Source organism: Nansenia antarctica (genome assembly GCF_963989245.1).
Source record: "Nansenia antarctica genome assembly, chromosome: 10".
Classification (NCBI taxonomy): domain Eukaryota; kingdom Metazoa; phylum Chordata; class Actinopteri; order Argentiniformes; family Microstomatidae; genus Nansenia; species Nansenia antarctica.
This window is the reverse complement of record NC_137680.1, coordinates 1,617,815-1,639,305: the sequence shown is the minus strand read 5'-3', so window position 1 is coordinate 1,639,305 and position 21,491 is coordinate 1,617,815. Positions and strand designations below refer to the sequence as shown.

Sequence of the window (21,491 nt, the reverse complement as noted above, 5' to 3'; positions counted from 1 at the left end):
AAATAATTTATTTTCAATTAATTCATATGAATCATGACGTGTGCAGACAGTCAATGATCTTATTAATATTACATTCTTTATATGCAGTGAGTATGTGTTCAGTTTTGATTGATTGATTGAAAACTTTATTAGAAGATTTGCAGAAGTAGGTACATGAAAGTACATATTACATACAAGGTCAACTAACAGGATAAAAACCCAAGAAAGCCACTGGCTTATTTCAATTGGGGTCCTTGATTCTCAATTCATCGTTACATGTAAGACAGACAAAAAAGCTAGTACTATCTACAAGATAATACAGACAAATAACTATTACTATCTACAAGATAAACACACATCCATCATGGGAAGAACAATACAACAAAACATAAGGTATGTACAGCGGGTAGGACAGGTGGGGACATACACCACAGGTGGTAGGACAGGTGGGGACATACACCACAGGTGGGGGCGGGGGACAAAACACAAAGTATGTACAGTGGGTAGTTCGGGTCTTTTAATCTGATTTTTGATTTAGAGGGTCCAGTTACGGATTGCAGCCTCCTGTAAATGTTTTTTGAGAGTGGTTTTGAAGGTGGGCAGTGTTTTGCACTCCTTTAAGATTATAGGAAGGGCGTTCCACATTTTTACTGCATAGTTTGCAAACGAGTTTAACCCCTTGTTTGTGGAGTTCGGAGAGGTTCAAAATGTAGCGCATTTAAACAACAGGTTGCCATGGTAACGACAAAACACAAAATTCGAACCGAATTATTCATCTCTCAGCAACACAACAACAACTATTGAAACTTTGCTCGTTACAATAGATTGTGATATTTTTATATATAATCTATTTTGAATAGATTATTACTTCAAAGTCTTTAAGTTCATTTCACAATGCTTCCTTTTTCCAGTTCTCTGCTGAAGTATGACATCCCGGTGTTGGTGAGCAGAAACCTGGAGAACAAGTCGCCAAACAAGGTTAGTAACCGTTTACTGTCACATTAGCAGGGTGGAAATATGAACCAGACGTTAGAATTATAAGGTTCTATCTCAAATTTTTGTCAAAATGTAGTTTGTTACATAATCTGATCCATTAGGTGTTTATTAATGCCTGTGTGGTGTTATTTTTAAAATGTTGACATTTTTGAGTTAGTAATTCATAAAATACAAAGGTTCCATCTCACAAAACATAATGGAATGTAAAAACTTTGACGCTCAATATCTCTGAACTTATAATTCTAAGCTCACGAAATATGAACCATGCATGACACAGATGAGAGGATTTTTGTCATCAGCTCTCTAAATTATTCTCAATATCAAAACTACTATCTGGGCTATCTAATTTTGTCTGAAGTTGTGTTTATTTGTGTTAATGTAACTATATCCACTACCTTCAGGCACGACCGTTGAAAGTGAGCCCTCAGCAGCCTGCTATGACCGGCCCTGTCCCACCTCCACCCAAACCCAAGCCCACCTCACCTGATGGCAACAAGCAGCAAACTGAGAGGGAGATACTCAACGGTATCCTACCACCCAGGTACTGCCTGATGTCATCGGCATAAACAACAAACTCCCTCTTCCCTCGGTGTCCAGGAAACAATTCTACTGCTCCATCTTTCAGTTAACTGTGTGTGTACTTTCCACTGTCACAGAGAATGGATGGATAGCAGCCAGCTGTGGGTGCAGCAGGTGTCCAGCGCGCCTTGCACCCGGATGGATGTGGTTCACCTGCAGGAGCAGCTGGACCTGAAGCTGCAGCAGAGGCAAGCCAGGGAGACCGGCATCTGCCCCGTCCGCAGGGACCTCTACTCCCAGTGCTTCGGTAAGGAGAATGGATGAATGAATGAATGAATGAATGGTCTTTATTGTCATTAATACAGTACAGGTACCATACAACGAAATGTAGGAGGGGGGGCTCCCCTGGTGCTTGGAAAAAAGACTAAAAAACAAGAAGGCCAAGGGTAAAATAAAAAAAAGGGAAAATCTTTAATTTAATTTAATTTAGCCATTTAGCAGACGCTTTTAATCCAAAGCGACTTACAATTACGAATCACAGGGACATTCCCCCTGGAGTAACTGAGGGCTAAGTGCCTTACTCAAGGGCACACTAGTAGTGGTGTGGTTTCAGGCGGGATTTGAACTCGTAACCTTCCGATCACAAGTCCAACTCACTGACTAGACCACCACTAAAGAGCTGGTTTACATAAATAAAGGCTATGTACACTATCCACTATACTATACAATAAAACACTGTGCTGTACTCTATGCTATGCTATAAATATCCTAACTTTCTCCTATATCTGAACCTTATGTACACAAGGGTTGTCATATTGCACATAGTATTTGTAAGGAGAGGGACAGGGGTGGATGGAAATATCAGAAAACCCTTAAAGGAAATACAGAATGTGAGTTCAGATTGATCAGTCTAAGCTTCTGTCCTGTGTACCACCGTCAGATGAGTTGATAAGGCAGGTTACCATCAACTGTGCGGAGAGAGGCCTGCTGACGGTGCGGGTGAGAGATGAGATCGGCATGACCATCGCGGCGTGCCAGACCCTGTACGAGAGCAGCCTGGCCTTTGGCATGAGGAAAGCCTTGCAAGCTGAGCACGGCAAGTCTGATATGGAGAAGAAGGTAAGTGTGGAAGATCGACATGCATCACTTGGACTGTTTACTTGCTGTAAAACACTGCAGGGCTGACCTGAAACCACACTGTGCTGGCTTGGATATTTTCTTTGGTCATGGTCCTTTTCCAGTCATGGTACAGCAACTATTGGATGTGTAACCAGGCCAGAACAGTACAGCTCAGCTCGGTTCAGCGCGGCTCTGGTGTGATAAGCATTTCACACAAAAATCCTTTCCTCCATGCCGCAAGAATCTCACTGGGTGTAAGCCTGCCGGATATCCTTCAGATGGCGCCATCTCCTCTATAGGCCACACAGCTTTACCACCTGATAAGACTACTCTCAAGACTTGATGATTAATGATTGATGACAATTCAAGTCTAGGGTCTTGCAGTGGGAATACTTGTATCGTATACTCATCTTATTTCCTATGCAGATTTCTGATCTGGAGAATGAGAAGCGGGACATGGAGAGGCAGGTGACCGACCAGAAAGCCAAGTGTGATTCCATTGAGAAGAGAGAGACGGAGAGACGACAGGTGGAGGAGAAAAAGCACACGGAGGAGATTCAGTTCCTGAAGCGCACCAACCAACAACTCAAGGTAAGGCAGCTCGGCCAGCTCAACGAGAACTTCAGGGCTAAAGGGATTCTGCGAGTGAATTTTCAGAGCCGTTATTTGAATCAATGGAAGGCAGGCAACAACTTTAACGGTATTGACTGAACATTGTCTTACACTAGTCCTAAGAAGAGGTCATTTCAATTGAGTTATTAGTAAAACTGTCTCATCTTTTTCTTTCCAGGCCCAGTTGGAGGGGATCATTGCCCCAAAGAAATGATCTATTCATCCTAGGACTGATCCATAGCCTGCATACTTCAAGACAGCATTATGTAATTAAAGTCACAATCTTAGTGCCATGCATAAATTGCTTTTCTCTTGCAGCATAACACTGAAACAACTTTGACTGTTCTGGTGTGATAAACATTTTATTTATCTTTGAAGACATGACATGCACAGTTGCAATAAACACAAATGTTGTGTCTTTTACATTTCAAGAGTGCTCTGTGCTGAGTGCATCTGTACTCTGTGGATGGAATTAGAGTCATCCCTTCACTTTGCTGTGAACTTGCATTTCTGTTGAAGTAGAAAGCACGTTCAAGAGGCAGCAGCTGTCTCCGTAACTTCCCTGAAGGACACTGGTCAGGACGAGGCATCGGGTGCACTTGAATAAGTGACATAAAACCACTCAACGTTCTTCTTCCGTTAAATACCCCCCCCATCACTTTCAATCCAGACTCCATTACATTACAATTACAGGGTCATTAAAATGGGATAAAGGGATTTATTACAAATGTTCCAGTTTGGTACTGGACTTCAGACTAGCGCTTTGTGCTTTGCTTTCTCCTGCCTTTCTTGCCCTCTGTGGTGGAAGCCGGTGCTACTCTGTTCTTGTTCTTGTTCTTGACGTTGGCGGTTTCGTAATAGCGAGCCCCCACTTTCTTTGTCTTCTTAGCGCGGTCCATCGCTCTCCTCTGCGGTAGAGAAGGAAAGAAACAGAAGGAAGACAAATGAGATGTTGTGCTGACGAAGACAAGGCCTTGTTGTTATTCTTCATTCCATTACTATTAGCAAGAGCACACATCTATCTCATCATCTATCACATCTATCACATCTATCTCTGAGTTGTCCACCTAGATGGATGGTGGTGTTTGATGTTGACGGACGGGGGGGAGAAGGCATTGTACCTGCTTGGACGTCAGCTTGGCCTGCGGGGTGGGATCCTCATGCGCCTCCATTTTTCTCTTCTTACTCATCAGAATGGCAGCTGGAGGAGAAAGGTAGGTCAGTTAGTAAGGTAGGTCAGTTAGAAAGGTAAGGTCAGTTAGAAAGGTAAGGTCAGTTAGAAAGGTAAGGTCAGTTAGAAAGGTAGGTCAGTTAGAAAGGTAAGGTCAGTTAGAAAGGTAAGGTCAGTTAGAAAGGTAAGGTCAGTTAGTAAGGTAAGGTCAGTTAGAAAGGTAAGGTCAGTTAGAAAGGTAAGGTCAGTTAGAAAGGTAAGGTCAGTTAGAAAGGTAGGTCAGTTAGAAAGGTAGGTCAGTTAGAAAGGTAAGGTCAGTTAGAAAGGTAAGGTCAGTTAGAAAGGTAAGGTCAGTTAGTAAGGTAAGGTCAGTTAGAAAGGTAAGGTCAGTTAGTAAGGTAAGGTCAGTTAGTAAGGTAAGGTCAGTTAGAAAGGTAGGTCAGTTAGAAAGGTAGGTCAGTTAGAAAGGTAAGGTCAGTTAGTAAGGTAGGTCAGTTAGTAAGGTAGGTCAGTTAGAAAGGTAGGTCAGTTAGTAAGGTAGGTCAGTTAGTAAGGTACGGTCAGTTAGAAAGGTAGGTCAGTTAGAAAGGTAAGGTCAGTTAGAAAGGTAGGTCAGTTAGAAAGGTAGGTCAGTTAGTAAGGTAGGTCAGTTAGAAAGGTAGGTCAGTTAGAAAGGTAGGTCAGTTAGTAAGGTAAGGTCAGTTAGTAAGGTAGGTCAGTTAGAAAGGTAGGTCAGTTAGAAAGGTAGGTCAGTTAGTAAGGTAGGTCAGTTAGTAAGGTAAGGTCAGTTAGTAAGGTAAGGTCAGTTAGTAAGGTAGGTCAGTTAGTAAGGTAAGGTCAGTTAGTAAGGTAAGGTCAGTTAGTAAGGTAGGTCAGTTAGTAAGGTAGGTCAGTTAGTAAGGTAGGTCAGTTAGAAAGGTAGGTCAGTTAGTAAGGTAGGTCAGTTAGAAAGGTAGGTCAGTTAGTAAGGTAGGTCAGTTAGTAAGGTAGGTCAGTTAGTAAGGTAGGTCAGTAGTTAGTCCATAACAAAACTTATCTTCGATAATGTTTACATATCACTACAAAGAGATTCTTGAGATAAGTCAATGAAAGTGACTAAAAGTTGAAATGAAGTTTGTTACCTTTAAGTTGTCGCTGCGCTTTCGCTGCCTCCTTTTTTTCTTTCATGTCCGTGAGCGTTTGGTCTGAGAGGGTCTTCGGGATCCTGACCAGAGAGAAAAGTAGAGACGTCACGTGTTACTTTGTTTCTTCAAACACATCAACAGTTTACTCCGTTGGGAATCTGCTAAGACGAGCCGACGATATAAGCAAATTGGCCACAGAAAACTAATTTGAACTTTCACCAGCGAGAGACAAAAATGAACAGAATGCAGTGACGTAAACGGGTATGGAAAAACAGCCTATTGATCAAACGGAGGTATGAACAGCTAGCGATCCCCAGGTGTCTGGGAATCTGGGGGAGAATGGGGGCATGTTTTAGCTCAAGGCACCGATCATCCCTCTGTCTGACAGGCTCACAACAGAGCTTAGTAGAAAATAATAACGCACTTCAAAATAAATACAAAAAAAGACTTCAGAAGACATACCGGATGGCAGAGAAACGTTTGCATTTGGCCCGGTCGAGGAACTGCTTGTACTTTGCTATCTTATCGTCCAGGTCTTGGATCACCTCAGCTGAACTCTTCTTGGCTACTGCCTTGGCAGGCTGGAGGGCCGCGCCCTCGGCAGTGGTGGTGGTGGTGGTTGAGGCCCCAGGCTCTTCATCCACTGGCTTTACGTCCTCTTCTCCACCGCCCTCCTCTTCGCTGTCTCCCTCCACGTCGGAGTCAGACAGATCTGAGAAGGCCAGGTCGGTGTTCTCCACGGGAGCGAGGTCTTCCTCGTTGTACTCGGGCGCCACGTGGATTTTGCCGAAGTTCTGCCGGACGTTAGCTACGATCTTCTGGACCTGCTCGTGCTCGCGTTTCAGCTTCTGCTGGTGGGCTTCCTGCTCTGCTGACACTGCCTCCACCTCCTCACTCTGTTCCTCTGTCGTCTGTTCCTCCATCACTTGCTCTGGTACTTCTGATGGCCCTTCTTCCAGTTTCTTGAACTGAAAACAAACAAACAGGTTTCCTTTACATGTCGAGATAACGTGAGTGGAATAGACAATATGATTTCCTCTGCACACATCATGTTTTCCCAGGCCAAGCCTGTTGTGATATTTTGCATTTAGCCAGGGGGGGGTGCCAGCCACATGTGCAAACACCATTGAAGAGTGTGTGTGTGTGTGTTTGTGTGTGTGTGTGTGTGTGTGTGTGTGTGTACATGTGTCACTCCTGTCTTTCCACCACCTCTCACCTCAGGGTCTCCATCGGCTCCGGGTGGTTTCACAAAGAAGGGGATGCGTCCTCTCTGCCAGTCGTTCAGAACCATTTTGGAGACCGTGGGAAGGTCTGGCTCTCCGCCCTGTAACACACGAGGGAAGCACGATGGAAACCCAGTCAGTCACGCACCGCATTTGAAACTGATCAATAAATGTCAAACAAGCACTGAAAGTGTCAGAGGAGCCAACTTGGTTATACGAAACCACTGCTTGTTTTTTTTTTTACATAAGAAGGTTTCATAACAACCCAATGAAAGTCGTCTGAAGATGTTGTGGCCGTCCAGGATGTTATATTGAGCTTTTTTAACTTTATTTCTTCTTCCACATTTTCATTTTGTTGACCACTCTACATTAGGGCATATGCCAAATTAGGTCCCTTAACTAAACGCAGCCCAAACCATGCATGACACATCAGGTAGGCGTGGGACCGGCATTTGACACCGACGAACACCTAGGTCATGGGTTAGGGTTCCGACCTTGAGGAGCTTCCCCATGCGCATCGCCAGCTTCTCCAGGAAGTCTTCTGCGGAGGTCCAGGTGGGGATGCGGTAGGTCTTCTGGATGTACTCCTGCTTGGCCCGCTCCAGCACCGCCCCGATGTGCTCCTCTGGGTTCTTGATCTTCTCCACTTGCACCTTAGAACAACAAGAGGAGCGCACAGCAGACCTGAGGGGTTTGTCAGATCCAGGGTATATACAGGAATCTGGAGGTTAATTTGAAAGTGACAGTTGGATCTAAGTGACAGTTGGATCTAAGTGACAATTGGATCTAAGTGACAGTTGGATCTAAGTGACAGTTGGATCTAAGTGACAGTTGACACTAGAACAGCCGTGTCTATGTTACCTACTCAGGGTATATACAGGAATCTGGAGGTTAATTTCAATACCTTTCTAAGACTTTTTAAAGACCGTGTCAATATTTTTCCAGACCTCACCGCCACTTCAAGCTGTAACCGTTGACATCAGTGACACCTTTAACTTAACAGTTTTAGTTTGCAATAGACTAGACCACTATCATACAACACAATTTCCGGTTCATCTTTGTTTTTTTAATGAAACAAATAAATTCACGAACTTTTACTAAAAGTTTTTAGGACTCAAACTCTTTGGACAGAGTCTAATTCAGAAAAATACCAACAAAATTCAAGACCTCATAAAATCGTGATAATACTTTTTAATACTTATTAAGGGTCTTGATTTTCCCTTTTTAATACTTTTCAAGACACCGCGGATACCCTGGCCATCACATCTGACTTGAACACACTTCAGTCGAGGGGGGCGTCTTGTCTTACCACTCCTTTCAGGACGATGTCCGTCTCGCTGTCCTCTGAGGGGTAGACGACGCCGGGGCAGTCGATGAGGAAGATGCGTCTCATCAGGGTGATGTACTGCCACACCTAGGGAGGAGACAGGGAGACGTTCTACTCTGAAGAGACAGGGAGACGTTCTACTCTGAAGAGACAGGGAGACACGTTCTACTCTGAGTGTGTTTGTTTTAGACTCGTTTCATCGTTTCTCTTCATTCCTGGAGCTATTCTAGGGTTTCATTATCTCTTTAATCTCAGCCGTAACAATGAGACATGTAACTAAGTGACAACTAAGCCTATCTTAAGATGGATGGAAAGGTAAGACTGACTGAACGCAGCCAAACCTAAAACAAGTATTATCATCTGGAACATAAAATCAGGTGTAGTGCTGAGGCACAAATGTGTACATTTCAAGCCTGCAAACTGCGACACTTTAAATGAATGTGCAATAACACTATGTGCAATATGACAACCCTAGTCGTCTATCTGTACAGTATAGTATAGTGGATAGTGTACATAGCCTTTATTTATGTAAACCAGCTCTTTTCCCTTCTTGTTTTTTTTTTCTTTTTTTTTCTTTCCTAGCACCAGGGGAGCCCCCCCTCCTAAATGTCGTTGTTTGGTACCTGTACTGTAGCAATGACAATAAAGACCATTCATTCATTCAACAGTTTAACACTACAAGCACCAAGTGGTGTGACTTTGTTAATTGAAATCACTTTGATTGATTAATTAATTTTACAAAACACATAGGCCCTCAGCTCTTGTACCTAATTAAATCTACAAATACAATGTATTTAATTGATGAGTGGGGTTTTCTTTTGTACAGTATATAGAGTAAAATCTATTATATCTGTGAATATGTTATATATATATAAAATATAAAATATATAAGCCTTTCAAAATATTGCAGTTAAACTGACGGTACACTATGTTCTCTGGCGGCATTGTTTAGAGTGGAGAAAGAAGAAACAGTTCTGAATCAGGTTCCGACCGGTAATCACATTGCATTTCTTTCCACCTTGCCCTGAAATCCATTACCCAAAACCATATTTGTCTGACAGGAGAGGAAGCATTTGACAAGCCTTTTCACACGGAAACACACAAACGCGTGCACATTAATTCAAACGCAAGGCGAGAAGGAGAGACGTGAGCCAAAACGAGGAAGGGGAACCTTGTTTGGCCATAGACGGATATCAACAAGCAGCTGGCGAGAGCCTCCGCGCTTTGAGGGAGAAACGCACGCTGGCCACGCGCCCATCCCAAATGTCGGAAAGGGGCGGAAAAAAACAACAAACCCCCACCCCCACCCCCACTCAAAACTCTGGCACGGATGGACAACGCAGATACTATCACACTCTTCCCCTGGCCCTGCCTTGGACAGTCGGGTTTCCAGACCGCATTTGGTTCCAAACAGGATAAACAGCTCCAGAGAGAGGAAATTAAGGATGAGGGCGGTGATTGTTTTTAGTTCTTTCTTGGCCGTGTCTACAGCCAGGTATTCAGACGTATAGTCAAGGCTGAGGAGGAGACATGTACAGTGTCGGCCACTGTAGCGTTCTGAAATCTCTCTCTCTGGTAGACATATAGTCAAGGCTGAGGAGGAGACATGTACAGTGTAGGCCACTGTAGCGTTCTGAGATCTCTCTCTCTGGTAGACGTATAGGAGAACAGACAAGGAAATAGTCCGACAACTTCCTACGTCGTGTTCCATCCCAGCATTCAAAGGGTCTAAAAGCGAGATCCTCTCCCCTGCGTCGGCTATCGTGCAGATTGCCTGGAACGTGGAGGTGAGATGCTCGTGACCTGCATCAACAACACAGGGTTCTGTTTCAAGTTGGGTCATTGAGGGATTTTGTGTTTTAAAGGGAACGTACCTTGGTCTCGCCGGCGAGAGGCGCCACGTTGCAGACCTTCTTGGAACGCAGTGTGTTGATGACGGAGCTCTTTCCCACGTTGGGGTATCCGATGAACCCCACGCTGATCTGCTTCTTGTCTTTGTGGAGCTGAGGAAGAAGGCAAACACAATTTAACAAGTGTAGCTTTCTGAACAACATACTTAGTCTGTCTTCAATCGGGGCACAATAATAATAATCGTAGACCGAACTTGTCCGATGCCATTACTAAGACAACTCATGACCTGGTCATCCTTAAGCACCGTTGTCTGGCCTGGTCCAAAAAAACAACATACCAGATATCTAAAAATAAAATTCCACAAGAGAAAAATAGCTATTGGAAGCACTTTGTCTATATAAAGCATCACACATCTGTCATAAATAGGTATAAATATCTGTATCCTGTTTGTCCCAAGAGGTGAACTCGAACAGCCTTTATGCCTGGTTATCTCTTTGACATTTCTATGAGCGGACGCCAGCAAAGCCGGTTTACGAGGGAAAACTGCAAAAAAGCCTTTGAGCATAACGGCTCACCTCACGCAAGGCTCCTTGAAGGAGTCTGAGGAGTCTTTAATTTACAGCCCGAGCACAATAATAGATTGGTTTGTTTTCTACTCGCTACAACTGAACGTAACGTGTCAGCGGTATATCTTTCAACTGAATTTATGTTAAGTATGCCGGCGCTTTTCTTTTGAGCATCCGACGTTTTTTTTTTTTTTTTTTTTACAGCCCCATTTGTCCAAAAATAGCTCTGCAACAGATGAGAGGAGCCCCGTGGCCAGCTGTACGGTTAGGTACGGTAGAGAGGCCAAGCTAAAACTGTGCCACCGTACCAACCTCTGCCTTTTAGGGAACACACATTCTTTGACTTGAGATGAGGGGTTTACATCAAATGGTGTATGCTTGTGTCAGACAGGGTATATACAGGAATCTTGAGGTTAATTTGAAAGTGACAGTTGGATCTAAGTGACAGTTGGATCTAAGTGACAGTTGGATCTAAGTGACAGTTGGATCTAAGTGACAGTTGACACTAGAACAGCCGTGTCTATGTTACCTACTCAGGGTATATACAGGAATCTTGAGGTTAATTTCAATACCTTTCTAAGACTTTTTAAAGACCGTGTCAATATTTTTCGTGTCAGAGCAGCGACGCCTACCTTTCCAAACTGCCGGAGGAGTTGGATGAGAGATCCCTTCCCGAAAGAGTTGGTGAGGCTGGCGTGGAAGGCCAGGGTGGGGTACTCCTGGGAGAGCACAGCGACCCAGCGTTTCTGATACAAAGACAAAACAGGGAGACTCATAAACACACCTCACAGCAAACGCTAATCACCAATAAACAGGTTGAGTACAGGAGAACACACAGGCCACTGTTTAAGCCTCATAAGGTCGTTTAAGAGATGCTTTTATCCCAGGCGAATTACAATAAGCACATGTGTCTAGAGTAAGTGAATCAACTATACATAAGTCATCGCAGGTATTTGCAAGCTTTGATAAGAACAAAGTTATTGTGCAAGAGAAAGGAAGTTTGTTTTCAGTAACTCTCTCTACGCAGAGGTTCAGGTGATGCACCGTGGGGGGTTAGGGGGGGGCGGAGAGGTCTGTGGAGGAGGATCCCAGGTGGAGCCTAAAGAGACGAGTCTTTAGTCTACCAGGGTTCCTACAAGTCTCAACAAGTCCAATTCAAGACCTTTTAAGACCATTTTTAGACCTCGTTGAATATCATTTTAGACCTATTCGCGACACCGTATGATAGCTTTTTGTCATCCTCGAGGTGATGAAATTAGGGATTTCACTGCCATACAGACAAAAAAAGGAAGCAAATTGGCATTTCTTTGGTTCCAGCTTGATTCATTTCTGCATAAATTTCCTTGCAGGATCTCATTTTTAAGACCTAGCACCTCATTTTTAAGACCGAATAACTGCAATTTGGGACCTTTTTAGGCCTTATAACTTAGATTGCTGGATTTTTTTTAAGACCAGCGCGGGAACCTTGGTCTACAGAGGAAGATAGGAAGGTTCATCGTTATTCTAGAGTAGCCACTGTGTCTGATGCCAACAGAGTCAATAGACAGTTTGGTGGGAGTGGGAGATGGTTTCACAAGAGGAGCCGTCACGAGACGTCCTCTGTCAGTAAGCTGTTTGACACCACCGACATAAACAAAGTCTCGATGAAATCGGGCGGGACCTCTGGATTAGTCTCAGCCCATTTTTATTTGCAGGGTGGTGTGTGTGTGTGGGGGGGGGGGGGGACCGAATCTGCAAAATGACTCTGATTGGTCGTGGGGGACAACATATTTACTGTAGCCTTGTTCCAATCTAAGTCGGATCTTTGTAAAAAAAAGGGGAAAAAAAGCCCTCATTCATAATGTGTTCCTCGCTGCTGTGCGTCTTTGGTGTGTTCCACTGGCATTACAGCGAAAGGCTGCAGCTCGTAAAAAGAAACAGTTTCCCCTTCCTGTTTTGGTGACCCATGAATCTCAAACACATACACATATTGTCCTGTTTCTTTTCACACAAACACCACGCCCCCCCCCGCCCCACACACACACACACACACACACACACACACACACACACACACAGACACATTTTCTCTCTTGGGGTTATTTAAGGCAATAGGCTATATTCTGTCAAGACCTGAGGAGAGCCTGAGAGTACTACTGTAGATCATCCGAGGGGAGTGAGGGTGATTCCTGATTAAAACAACATGTGGAGAACTCCGTCTCTCTGCAGAGAGCTCCACTGAAACGCTGGGAACGTTTCTCAATCTCAATAGTTGCAAAACCGAGGGAACGGTTCTATATATACAGTATATTGCATTTCTATAGTGAGCTAGGTCTAAGGGAGCCAGGAGAAGGGGGTCTCACCGTGACCCAGGTAGGGATCAGGTCACACTTGTTGAGGACAAAGATGAGGTGTTTCCAATGCTTCTCCTTCTTCATGTAGGCCTCGATGCTCTGGGAGCGCGTGCCCATGGGGTCGCGAGCGTCGAGCACCTGGATGACCACGTCGGACGAGTCGATCACCTGTGGGAAGAAAGAGGATTTAGGCGAGGACTGTGTAAGACGTTTCCTTACTCACTACTGTTGCATCTGATGAGAAACAGAGCAACACACACGAGCTGGAAGGCACAGGCTTAAGAAAAACAACAACAACTCTTGGATTGGAGAAAACAGATGAAACCATCTCATCTATTCACATACGCTACCCAACAGTGGTTGTTACATCGAGGGGGAAAGGATGGATGCACTGTTTAGGGCATTTGAGTGAGATGCAGCACTACAAGATACGATTCAACGTTATTGTCATTGACCAGAGCTGAACAAGTACTGAAACAGCAACGTACAGTTGGTGCACACGTCTCCCCCCCAGGGAGAACAGAGCACTGGGCTGGGGGCAGCCATCTCCCCCGCAGGGAGAACAGAGCACTGGGCTGGGGGCAGCCATCTTCACACATCTCCCCCCCAGGGAGAACAGAGCACTGGGCCGGGGGCAGCCATCTTCGGGGGGCCACTGGAGCAGTTAGGGGTTAAGTGCCTTGCTCAAGGGAACAACAGCAGCGGTAGACACCTTAGATATGATGCTAGCAACCCTCCAGTCACCAGCTCACATTCGGCCAAGGGTTGGGGATTAAATCCAGCGACCTACCGGTTGCTGGCTGGCCTCACTAACCTCTAGGCCACCTACAAACTATCATATCTGTAACAATTTCATTGGAGAGAAAACCTAAAGTTTGGTCCAAATGTCAGCAAGACATCTGCACTGATAATCATCTTTAGATCATCAAGCATGGTCTGTGCCCATAGCATGAAGCAGCCTATTGCTCACTTATGAAGAGATGACTAGGATGAATATGGAATATAAGACTCAATTCCATTAGAGGACACCGCCTTGCCCAGTGACAGGGGGGTGGGGGACAGGGACGGGGCGGGACTGTGCACTATACAGGGTATATACAGGAATCTTAAAGTGACAGTTGGATCTAAGTGACAGTTGGATCTAAGTGACAGTTGGATCTAAGTGACAGTTGGCACTAGAACAGCCGTGTCTATGTTACCTACTCAGGGTATATACAGGAATCTTGAGGTTAATTTCAATACCTTTCTAAGACTTTTTAAAGACCTTGTCAATATTTTCTCACCGCCACTTCGAGTTGTAACCGTTTACATCAGTGATACCTTTAACTTAACAGTTTTAGTTTGCAATAGACTAGACCACTATCATACAACACAATTTCCGGTTCATCTTTGTTTTTTTAATAACTTTGGACAGAGTCTAATTCAGAAAAATACCTACAAAATTCAAGACCTCATAAAATCGTGATAAGACTTTTTAATACTTATTAAGGGTCTTGATTTTCCCAAAATTGATTTATCAACTTTTAATACTTTTCAAGACACCGCGGATACCCTGTATATTAGACAGAGTAATCAACGGGACTGAAAGAGGTCGATGGATCCTGTACCTTGTAGAGCTCTCCCCAGATCCTCTTGGACTGGCCCTTCTCAAAGATCTTCTCTCGTTGTTCATCCCTGTGTGAAAACAACATGGCAGCCGTTATGTTTCCATGTTCAACAGGTGACCTGGTCTCACAGAATAACACCTTGTGTCCCAAAATAAAGCATTTTACCGTCACAGTGAAATAAGTAGCATACCAGTCCTGAAATCGGAGACAGAAATAATCCTCACGACAAACCAACGAGTGGTAACGGGTAGGGATGACTGATACCAGGACTCGTACCCGATACTGTGCTCGTGTACTCGTACGTCAACGTAACGTAACCTCTCGACAAACGCGAATGTGTCTGTTTCGATTAAGAGCGATTCTCTCAGGTACTTGGTTTGAAGTGTACTAACATTCAAACGAACATACAGTGCCCTCCACAATCATCGGTAAACAGCCCTGGTAAAGATCAGGAAAAAAGGCTATAAAAAAAAATCTCCTTTTGATTAATGTCACACTGAATTTTTCTTTAGAAACATCCACCTTTAATTGAAGTAAATGTATTCTGAGAGAAAATAAATCTGTCTTCAAGAAATAATTATTTCCAACAAAACCATGTGTGCCACAATTATTGGCACCCCTGCATTTCATGTTTTGTACAACCTCCCGTTGCCAATACAACACTGGGTCTTCTCCTGTAACATCTAATAAGGCTGGAGAACACAGAGCTGAGGAACCTGAGACCGTTCCTCTTTACAGAACCTCTCCAGATCATCCAGGGTCCTCGGTCCTCTTGTTTGCACTCTCCTCTTCAGCTCCGCCCACAGGTTTTTAGTGGGGTTTATGTAAGGGGACTGAGATAGCCATGGCAGAAGCTAGATTTTGGGTTCAGTGAACCATAATTTGTGTATTGTGATTTGGATGTATGTTTTGGATCATTGTCCTGCTGGAAGATCAAATGACGACCCGGTTTTTAGTTTCCTGGCAGAGGCAGACAGATTCAGACTTACAATGTCTTGGTATTTCACGAGTTTGTGATGCCATGTATCCTAACAAGGTTCCCAGGGCCTTTGGAGGAAAATCTAGCCGTCCTTGAGTGTTCATCTGAACACAGTTCCAGTAGCGTTTATACTCCAGCCGCTCTTTTGTGGTGAAATTATAGGAAAGGCTTTTTTTCTGGCATGCTTCCAAATAATGAACTTTTTAAAGTATTGCCCCAACGGTAGATATGGGCATTTTCAGTTGAGTAGCTATTTTTTTATAGCGAGAGAGAGAGAACGAGAGAAAGACTAGATAAATCATTCAGAGCATGAGCATTTCCACGGGAATGTTATTGGTTATATTTCGCAATCGTGCCAACGACATGTCATTGTGTATGACTATGATAGCAACATAAACAAGATGGAAATGTATCTGTCATATTGTTGCCATGGCAAGAGAATACCGAACTACTGAACACACAGAGATAGAGAGAGAGAGAGACAGAGAGAGACACGCGGGCTGTGTGGCTGCTCTAACCCGTTAACATGGGTGACTGAATGAAACTCGTACTCGTACGCCACTGAGGTAACGGGAGGTTCACGCTTGCGGTATAACTTTGCCCTTAGACTCCCTCCCCCCCCTTCCTCCCCCAGGCTAATAAAAACAAACCATGTTTTCAAAGTAATTGTTAGAACTGTAACGGTATTATTAAGTACTCTCTCTATCGGTACTCGGTATCAGCAAGTACCCAAATGTAAGTACTTGTACTGAGTGGCGTCGGTGCATCCCTAGTAATTGTAGACTTTGTTCAACAGAACGGTTGAAAGTATAACCGGTCCACAAGTCCAAATCGGACGGGAGAGTGGTGCTCACCTGACCCCGTCGTCTTCGACCACCAGGTCACGGTCCTTCTCAGCGCTGTAGCTCGTTGCAGAGGCCTCCGCCTTCTCCGCCAGGTCCTTCACGTCCCCGACTACCAGGTTGGGTCTCTTGCGCTGGGCCTTGGGCCCGAACGTGGTCCCGAACCCCTCTGTGTCCAGGATGTGCACCTTGGCGTTCTGCACAGGGAGGGAAAGGAAGGAAAGAAAGCACAGATACATGGGAAAAGGAGAGAGAGAAAGGGAGCATTAAGTCATAGATCAAGTCAAGACAGAGGGGAAAAAAACAAAACTAGTGAAACCATAATGACACTGTTTACTCACTCCACTAAACAATAAGAAGCGATTCTTTTCTTAAGGGCCGGGGGCACATGAGGGGTGGCGAGACCTCAAGATGGATGACATGCTTGGGATTCGGTCGGCTCTCTAATTAGGAGCCGTGGCCACCTGCTGTGAGGTGGCCAGGGTGTCTGAGCACCATTAAAAGTCCCTCATCTGCCTGACAGACAAACCCACAAACCCAAAGGGAGGAAAACACTGTGTGTTCGCCATGTACATTTATTGCCGTCTGCGTTGTATCAGCAAGTGTGGCTTTGTAAGCAAGCAAAACAAATGCTTCCTCTCAGCGACAGCTTATTTCGTTCACGTCGCGAAGAAGAAATGAGAAAATAAAAAATCCAATAGCTCGGAGGGCTTACAATTGGATCATCACATCATACAGAAACGGTATTTGAGAGTAAAAAACACTAATGCAGAATTAAACATTTTAATACTGTGAGGAATATGGGAAAGCGTGCATGCGATGGGAGTCGATGGCAGCGTTCCAGGGGACCCACCAATAAACAACGGCATAGAACAAACAAATAGCATACGCGAACTCAAGGATGTCGTCAAAAGGGCCAATAAAGTGCCTTTTTCTGGGCCAGGTCTGATTAGGAGTTCAAATTACCCTACAACACAAGGCAACGATGCTCCGTATTGCAACACGCCAAGAGAAAAAACAAACAGTTTACAGATCTTGTCAGAAGCAATGATGTTTAAGATCTCCGATTGCCTTCACCATCTGCCAAGACGTTCCAAGAAGGTGGTTGTGTCTCCAAACCATATGTCTATCCTTTCCTCCCACCAAATCGAGTTTCATTCCACCACCATTTCTTCCAGCCTCGTGTTTTGGTTGTTCAGTCTGAGTGTTCATGACTCCATGAGCTCACAATGAGCAAAACCACCACCACCACCACCACCACCACCACCACCACCACCACCACCACCACCACCACCACCACCACCACAGTAAAAGACAACAATACGCTGTGAAATCATCTACATAAAACAATACATTTACAGACTGACATACAACTTTGCGACTACTTTACTTTAATAAAAGTAAATATTAAGCTCGAAACCCAAAACAAGATCAGAAGATATAGAAATAACTACATGTATGGCTGATTGGACAAAAGTCACTGAATAGCTTCAATCAATGCAACTAAGCTCAACATCTCACTATGTTGGCATTGGGCCCAACTTCCCCCAAAAGACTTAGGACATACGATGGCAGAAGGAAGAGGAGGAGGAGATGGAATATCAGGGGAAGGCAGGAGAATAAAAAGGAAGAGGCCATTCATCTCGAAGAGCTTTGAAAGTCTTTAAAGGTCGACTCGGCACGCATATGGAACTATTTAAAAAAAAGAACAGTGGAACTGAGTCAACAACATGTTCAGGGAGAACATGGAGAACTGGACAGAAGTGCTGTTTGGAGCAGCGAGAAGGGGCAGGGGTGTTCAAAGCTAGCCGACCGCTCCCCACTCGTGCAAAATACAACCCGATACGATCAGGTTCATTATGAGGAGGCAGAGATACAAAAAAGAAAAAAAGCCAAGAGGAGGATCCTACTACCTGCCTCTGTCTGCATACTTCACCTCACAACATCCTAAATAACAACCAGATGAAAATGATATATATATATAGGCTACAGATATACACAGATTCACATCCATGCCACATCCATGTGTCATTCCAGGGGTCACCACCAATAAACATTCCATATGTGACTTGGTAACCGTGGTAACTACACAATTCCAAAAACTAAAACAATGTCGGAACGTGCCGTGCTATATCGTGACGTGAGTTTTTTACATCTGATCCATTAGGTGTTTATTAATGCCTGTGTGGTGTTATTTTTTTAAATGTTGACATTTTTGAGTTAGTAATTAATAAAATACAAAGGTTCCATCTCACAAAACATAATGGAATGTAAAAACATTGACGCTCAATATCTCTGAACTACCCTAGACGGAGATAGAACCTTATCATTCTAAACTCACGGTATATAGAGCTATGGCTGAATGGAACGCCCTTCCTTGTCATATCTCAGAAACCCAGAATAAAATCAGTTTCAAAGTATTATTTAATAAATAAATAAAAATCGATTTCTGTTAATTATCGTTGTGTGTGGATGATTCTTCCTTGTTATGTGTTTTTGTGACGCTCGAGGCTGTGAGCATTGCTGAAGCTTTCTTCTCTCCATTGTTATATGTTTTGTGATGTTATGTATGCTGATCTTACTCTTCTTTGCTATGTGTTTTTTGTGACATCTTTTGTGTTTTCTTCTACGTTTGGACCCCAGGAAGAGTAGTTGATGCTTTGCAGCCAATGGGGATCCTAATCAAATCAAATATATATATTTTTTTTTTTTTTATTTGTTTTTCAGATTTTATCCCTTTTTCACCCAATTTGGTAGCCAATTTAACCCAACGTAGCATCCAATTATCCCCTGCCTATTGCATAGGATCCGCCGCACGACCCCGCCAGGCAGACTAGGCTGACTGGCTCCTCGAGCCCAGTACCGTTATTCCGGCGCCCAGGGGGCGGTGTTGCGCGACGGATCCTAGTCCAGAAATACTCCTATACCCCCCTCGGAAGCGGCCGGCCAATATGCCGCTTCCCGTGTGCCTCGGCCATATCTGGATCTGGCGAGCCGGGATACGAACCCCGGCCCCGGTGGGCAGCATGCACTAGCGGCCAGTGCGTAGACCGCTACACCACCGCGGGGCGGCAAATCAAATATATTTGACAAGATTATAGCCTACTCAATATTCAAACACTATATGAGTGGTAAAACTCGATGTTGTGCGCTGCTATGTATGGTGTATAACAGCCCATTTCCCAGAATTGAAAAAAAATTACAGCATTTCAACTGCTGTTACTATGACGATTTGAATTGACGATCACATTTGTTCTTTTGGTACTCACATGAGCCTTGACTCTGTCGTGTAGCAGGGACATGGGCAGCTTGCTCTGCCTCATCACCACACGATACGGGTCTTTCTTCACAGCTCCCATCTCATCCTGGAACTTCTGGAGGGACGACTGCTTTATGACCCGAGTATTGGCTGAGACAGAGGGAACCGAGTAGATGCATTAGCAGGTATACAACACAGTGCTTCAGCCTTACTTACTTACAGCTTGCCCTAAGTGGAAAAGTCCCATTTGCCCAATCACCAAAAACGATCAAGCACTAACTGTAAGCCTTTATTATTAGTGTAAGCTTGATGTAGCTATACAAGTTATTATTAGACAATGTATGCTTGCTTAGAAGCAAAGATATAACCCCTCCCTCCCCTCCCTCCCTGTTGTCTCGTGTGTCCCCCATCTCTGTAATCTTGTTTTCAATCATTGTAAAGTGCTTTGAGTTGCATCCGTGTACGATCCGTGTACGCTATATAAATAAAGTTTCACTTCACTTCACTTTAAGAAGTCAATACAGTCAACTGTGAACGGTAGGGGCACTCACCAAACCATTTGATGTTAGGCTCAACTCTGGCCACCGTCCCATCGGCCACAGTGGACTGGTATGACAACCTCTTGATCACCTGACCTCTGTTGTTGCTGTTGTGGGATAATTCATCAGTTTAGGATAGCAGCATTAGCAGCAGGCACAGAGACACATACATACATAAGAATGAGGTTCTAAAAGTAGTAGTTGTGTAGTACTACCGGTACTACGATTCCGTGCATTCTATCACTCAGGTACACGTTGACATTAAGGAGGAAGAGGTGCAGATGTAAGACAGTTGTTGTTTGTGGTCGATATGTGAACTAGCTGTCATCAATTACCATCTCTGCTTCTGTCTGTACATATTCAGACGCTTGACGGTCGCTCGGTCCCTCATGTTTGGTCCATTAACCCCCTTCGGTCGATCTGTGAAAGAGGTTTGTTCATCATTCAGGTTATTTAAATATATGACAATGCCATATGCCTACTGGTACTTGGCAGTATTAACAATATCTGTAGTGGAAACGTAATGTTTAGTAATTATTATGCACGATATCAATGATATGTGATGTATATCTGGACAGCGCTACAGGGCCACCAGGACAAAAACATCAAGACACTTGAACAGTTTCTTCCCCAAAGCCATAGCCCTTCTCAATAACTGCTGATCATTGTACTTTGCACTTTACATGTTCTTGCACTTAGTTGTACAGTATTTATTCATAATATCCACATATTGGTACTGTATATTTTGTCTTGAGTGTTGTCGTCTTGTTGTTGTATGTACTGTAGCTTGTTTAGTTTGGTAGAATACCAAATCATGTTCCTAGTGCTGCACATGGCCAATAAAGTTGAATTGAATTGAAGCAGAATAAGGAATTCCTACAGAAAACCTACGTCTGCATTGCAGCTGTTAATATTAATAACTAGGGGTGTAACGGATCACGGATAATCCGTGATCCGTTCGGATCGCCCTCCACGGTTCGGAACGCATGTGTACCGCGGATCAATAGCAAGTTTTTTTGTTTTTGTTTTTGTTTTTTCCTAACACCAGGGGAGCCACCCCTCCTAAATTTCGTTGTTTGGTACCTGTACTGTAGCAATGACAATAAAGACCATTCATTCATTCAAATGTAACCGGTAGAAAAACAATCATGTGCGCTTTATTCTCACTCTCTGCATGTGTACTGAGTTGACAACAACATTCATTCACTCATCTCTGTCCCAATTATATCACGTCATATCACCCGCTAAGCAGCCTGGGTGATTGTGTAAACACACAAAAAAAGTACTCTGTTACTTTGCAGCAGTGATGTTATATATATGTTGTTATATATATGTTGTTATATATAGATGTTATATATATATGTGATATATATATCAGTTTTGACATCTTGAATGTTGTTTTTTTGTTTCACACATTAAAAGTGGTGTTTTTACAGAATTCAAGG

The 21,491-nt window shown here is 43.9% G+C and overlaps 2 protein-coding genes across 2 annotated transcripts in view; one reads left to right on the top strand and one right to left on the bottom strand.

Moving 5' to 3' along the window:
• Positions 1–873: 873 nt before the first annotated feature.
• dnali1 (dynein, axonemal, light intermediate chain 1) lies at positions 874–3,439 on the top strand (the record flags this gene model as incomplete). The annotated part of the gene is made up of 6 exons (XM_080540683.1): positions 874–957; positions 1,377–1,516; positions 1,632–1,801; positions 2,435–2,613; positions 3,040–3,204; positions 3,404–3,439. The coding sequence occupies 6 exons, from the start codon at positions 874–876 to the stop codon at positions 3,437–3,439; spliced, it is 774 nt and encodes a 257-aa protein (XP_080396809.1).
• A 137-nt stretch (positions 3,440–3,576) lies between these two features.
• The window catches only part of gnl2 (G protein nucleolar 2), an 18,760-nt gene continuing 845 nt past the window's right edge, over positions 3,577–21,491 (bottom strand). Inside the window, exons 2-16 of the mRNA XM_080540283.1 lie at positions 20,382–20,466; positions 20,059–20,153; positions 19,518–19,657; positions 16,261–16,445; positions 14,428–14,494; positions 12,830–12,988; positions 11,120–11,233; positions 9,945–10,073; positions 8,053–8,157; positions 7,238–7,396; positions 6,737–6,844; positions 5,983–6,488; positions 5,518–5,600; positions 4,347–4,426; positions 3,577–4,133 (exon numbers count right to left, since the gene is read on the bottom strand). Of these exons, the coding sequence (XP_080396409.1) occupies positions 3,981–4,133; positions 4,347–4,426; positions 5,518–5,600; positions 5,983–6,488; positions 6,737–6,844; positions 7,238–7,396; positions 8,053–8,157; positions 9,945–10,073; positions 11,120–11,233; positions 12,830–12,988; positions 14,428–14,494; positions 16,261–16,445; positions 19,518–19,657; positions 20,059–20,153; positions 20,382–20,466 (2,168 nt within the window). The 3' untranslated portion in view covers positions 3,577–3,980. The remainder of the gene's footprint in view (positions 4,134–4,346; positions 4,427–5,517; positions 5,601–5,982; positions 6,489–6,736; positions 6,845–7,237; positions 7,397–8,052; positions 8,158–9,944; positions 10,074–11,119; positions 11,234–12,829; positions 12,989–14,427; positions 14,495–16,260; positions 16,446–19,517; positions 19,658–20,058; positions 20,154–20,381; positions 20,467–21,491) is intronic.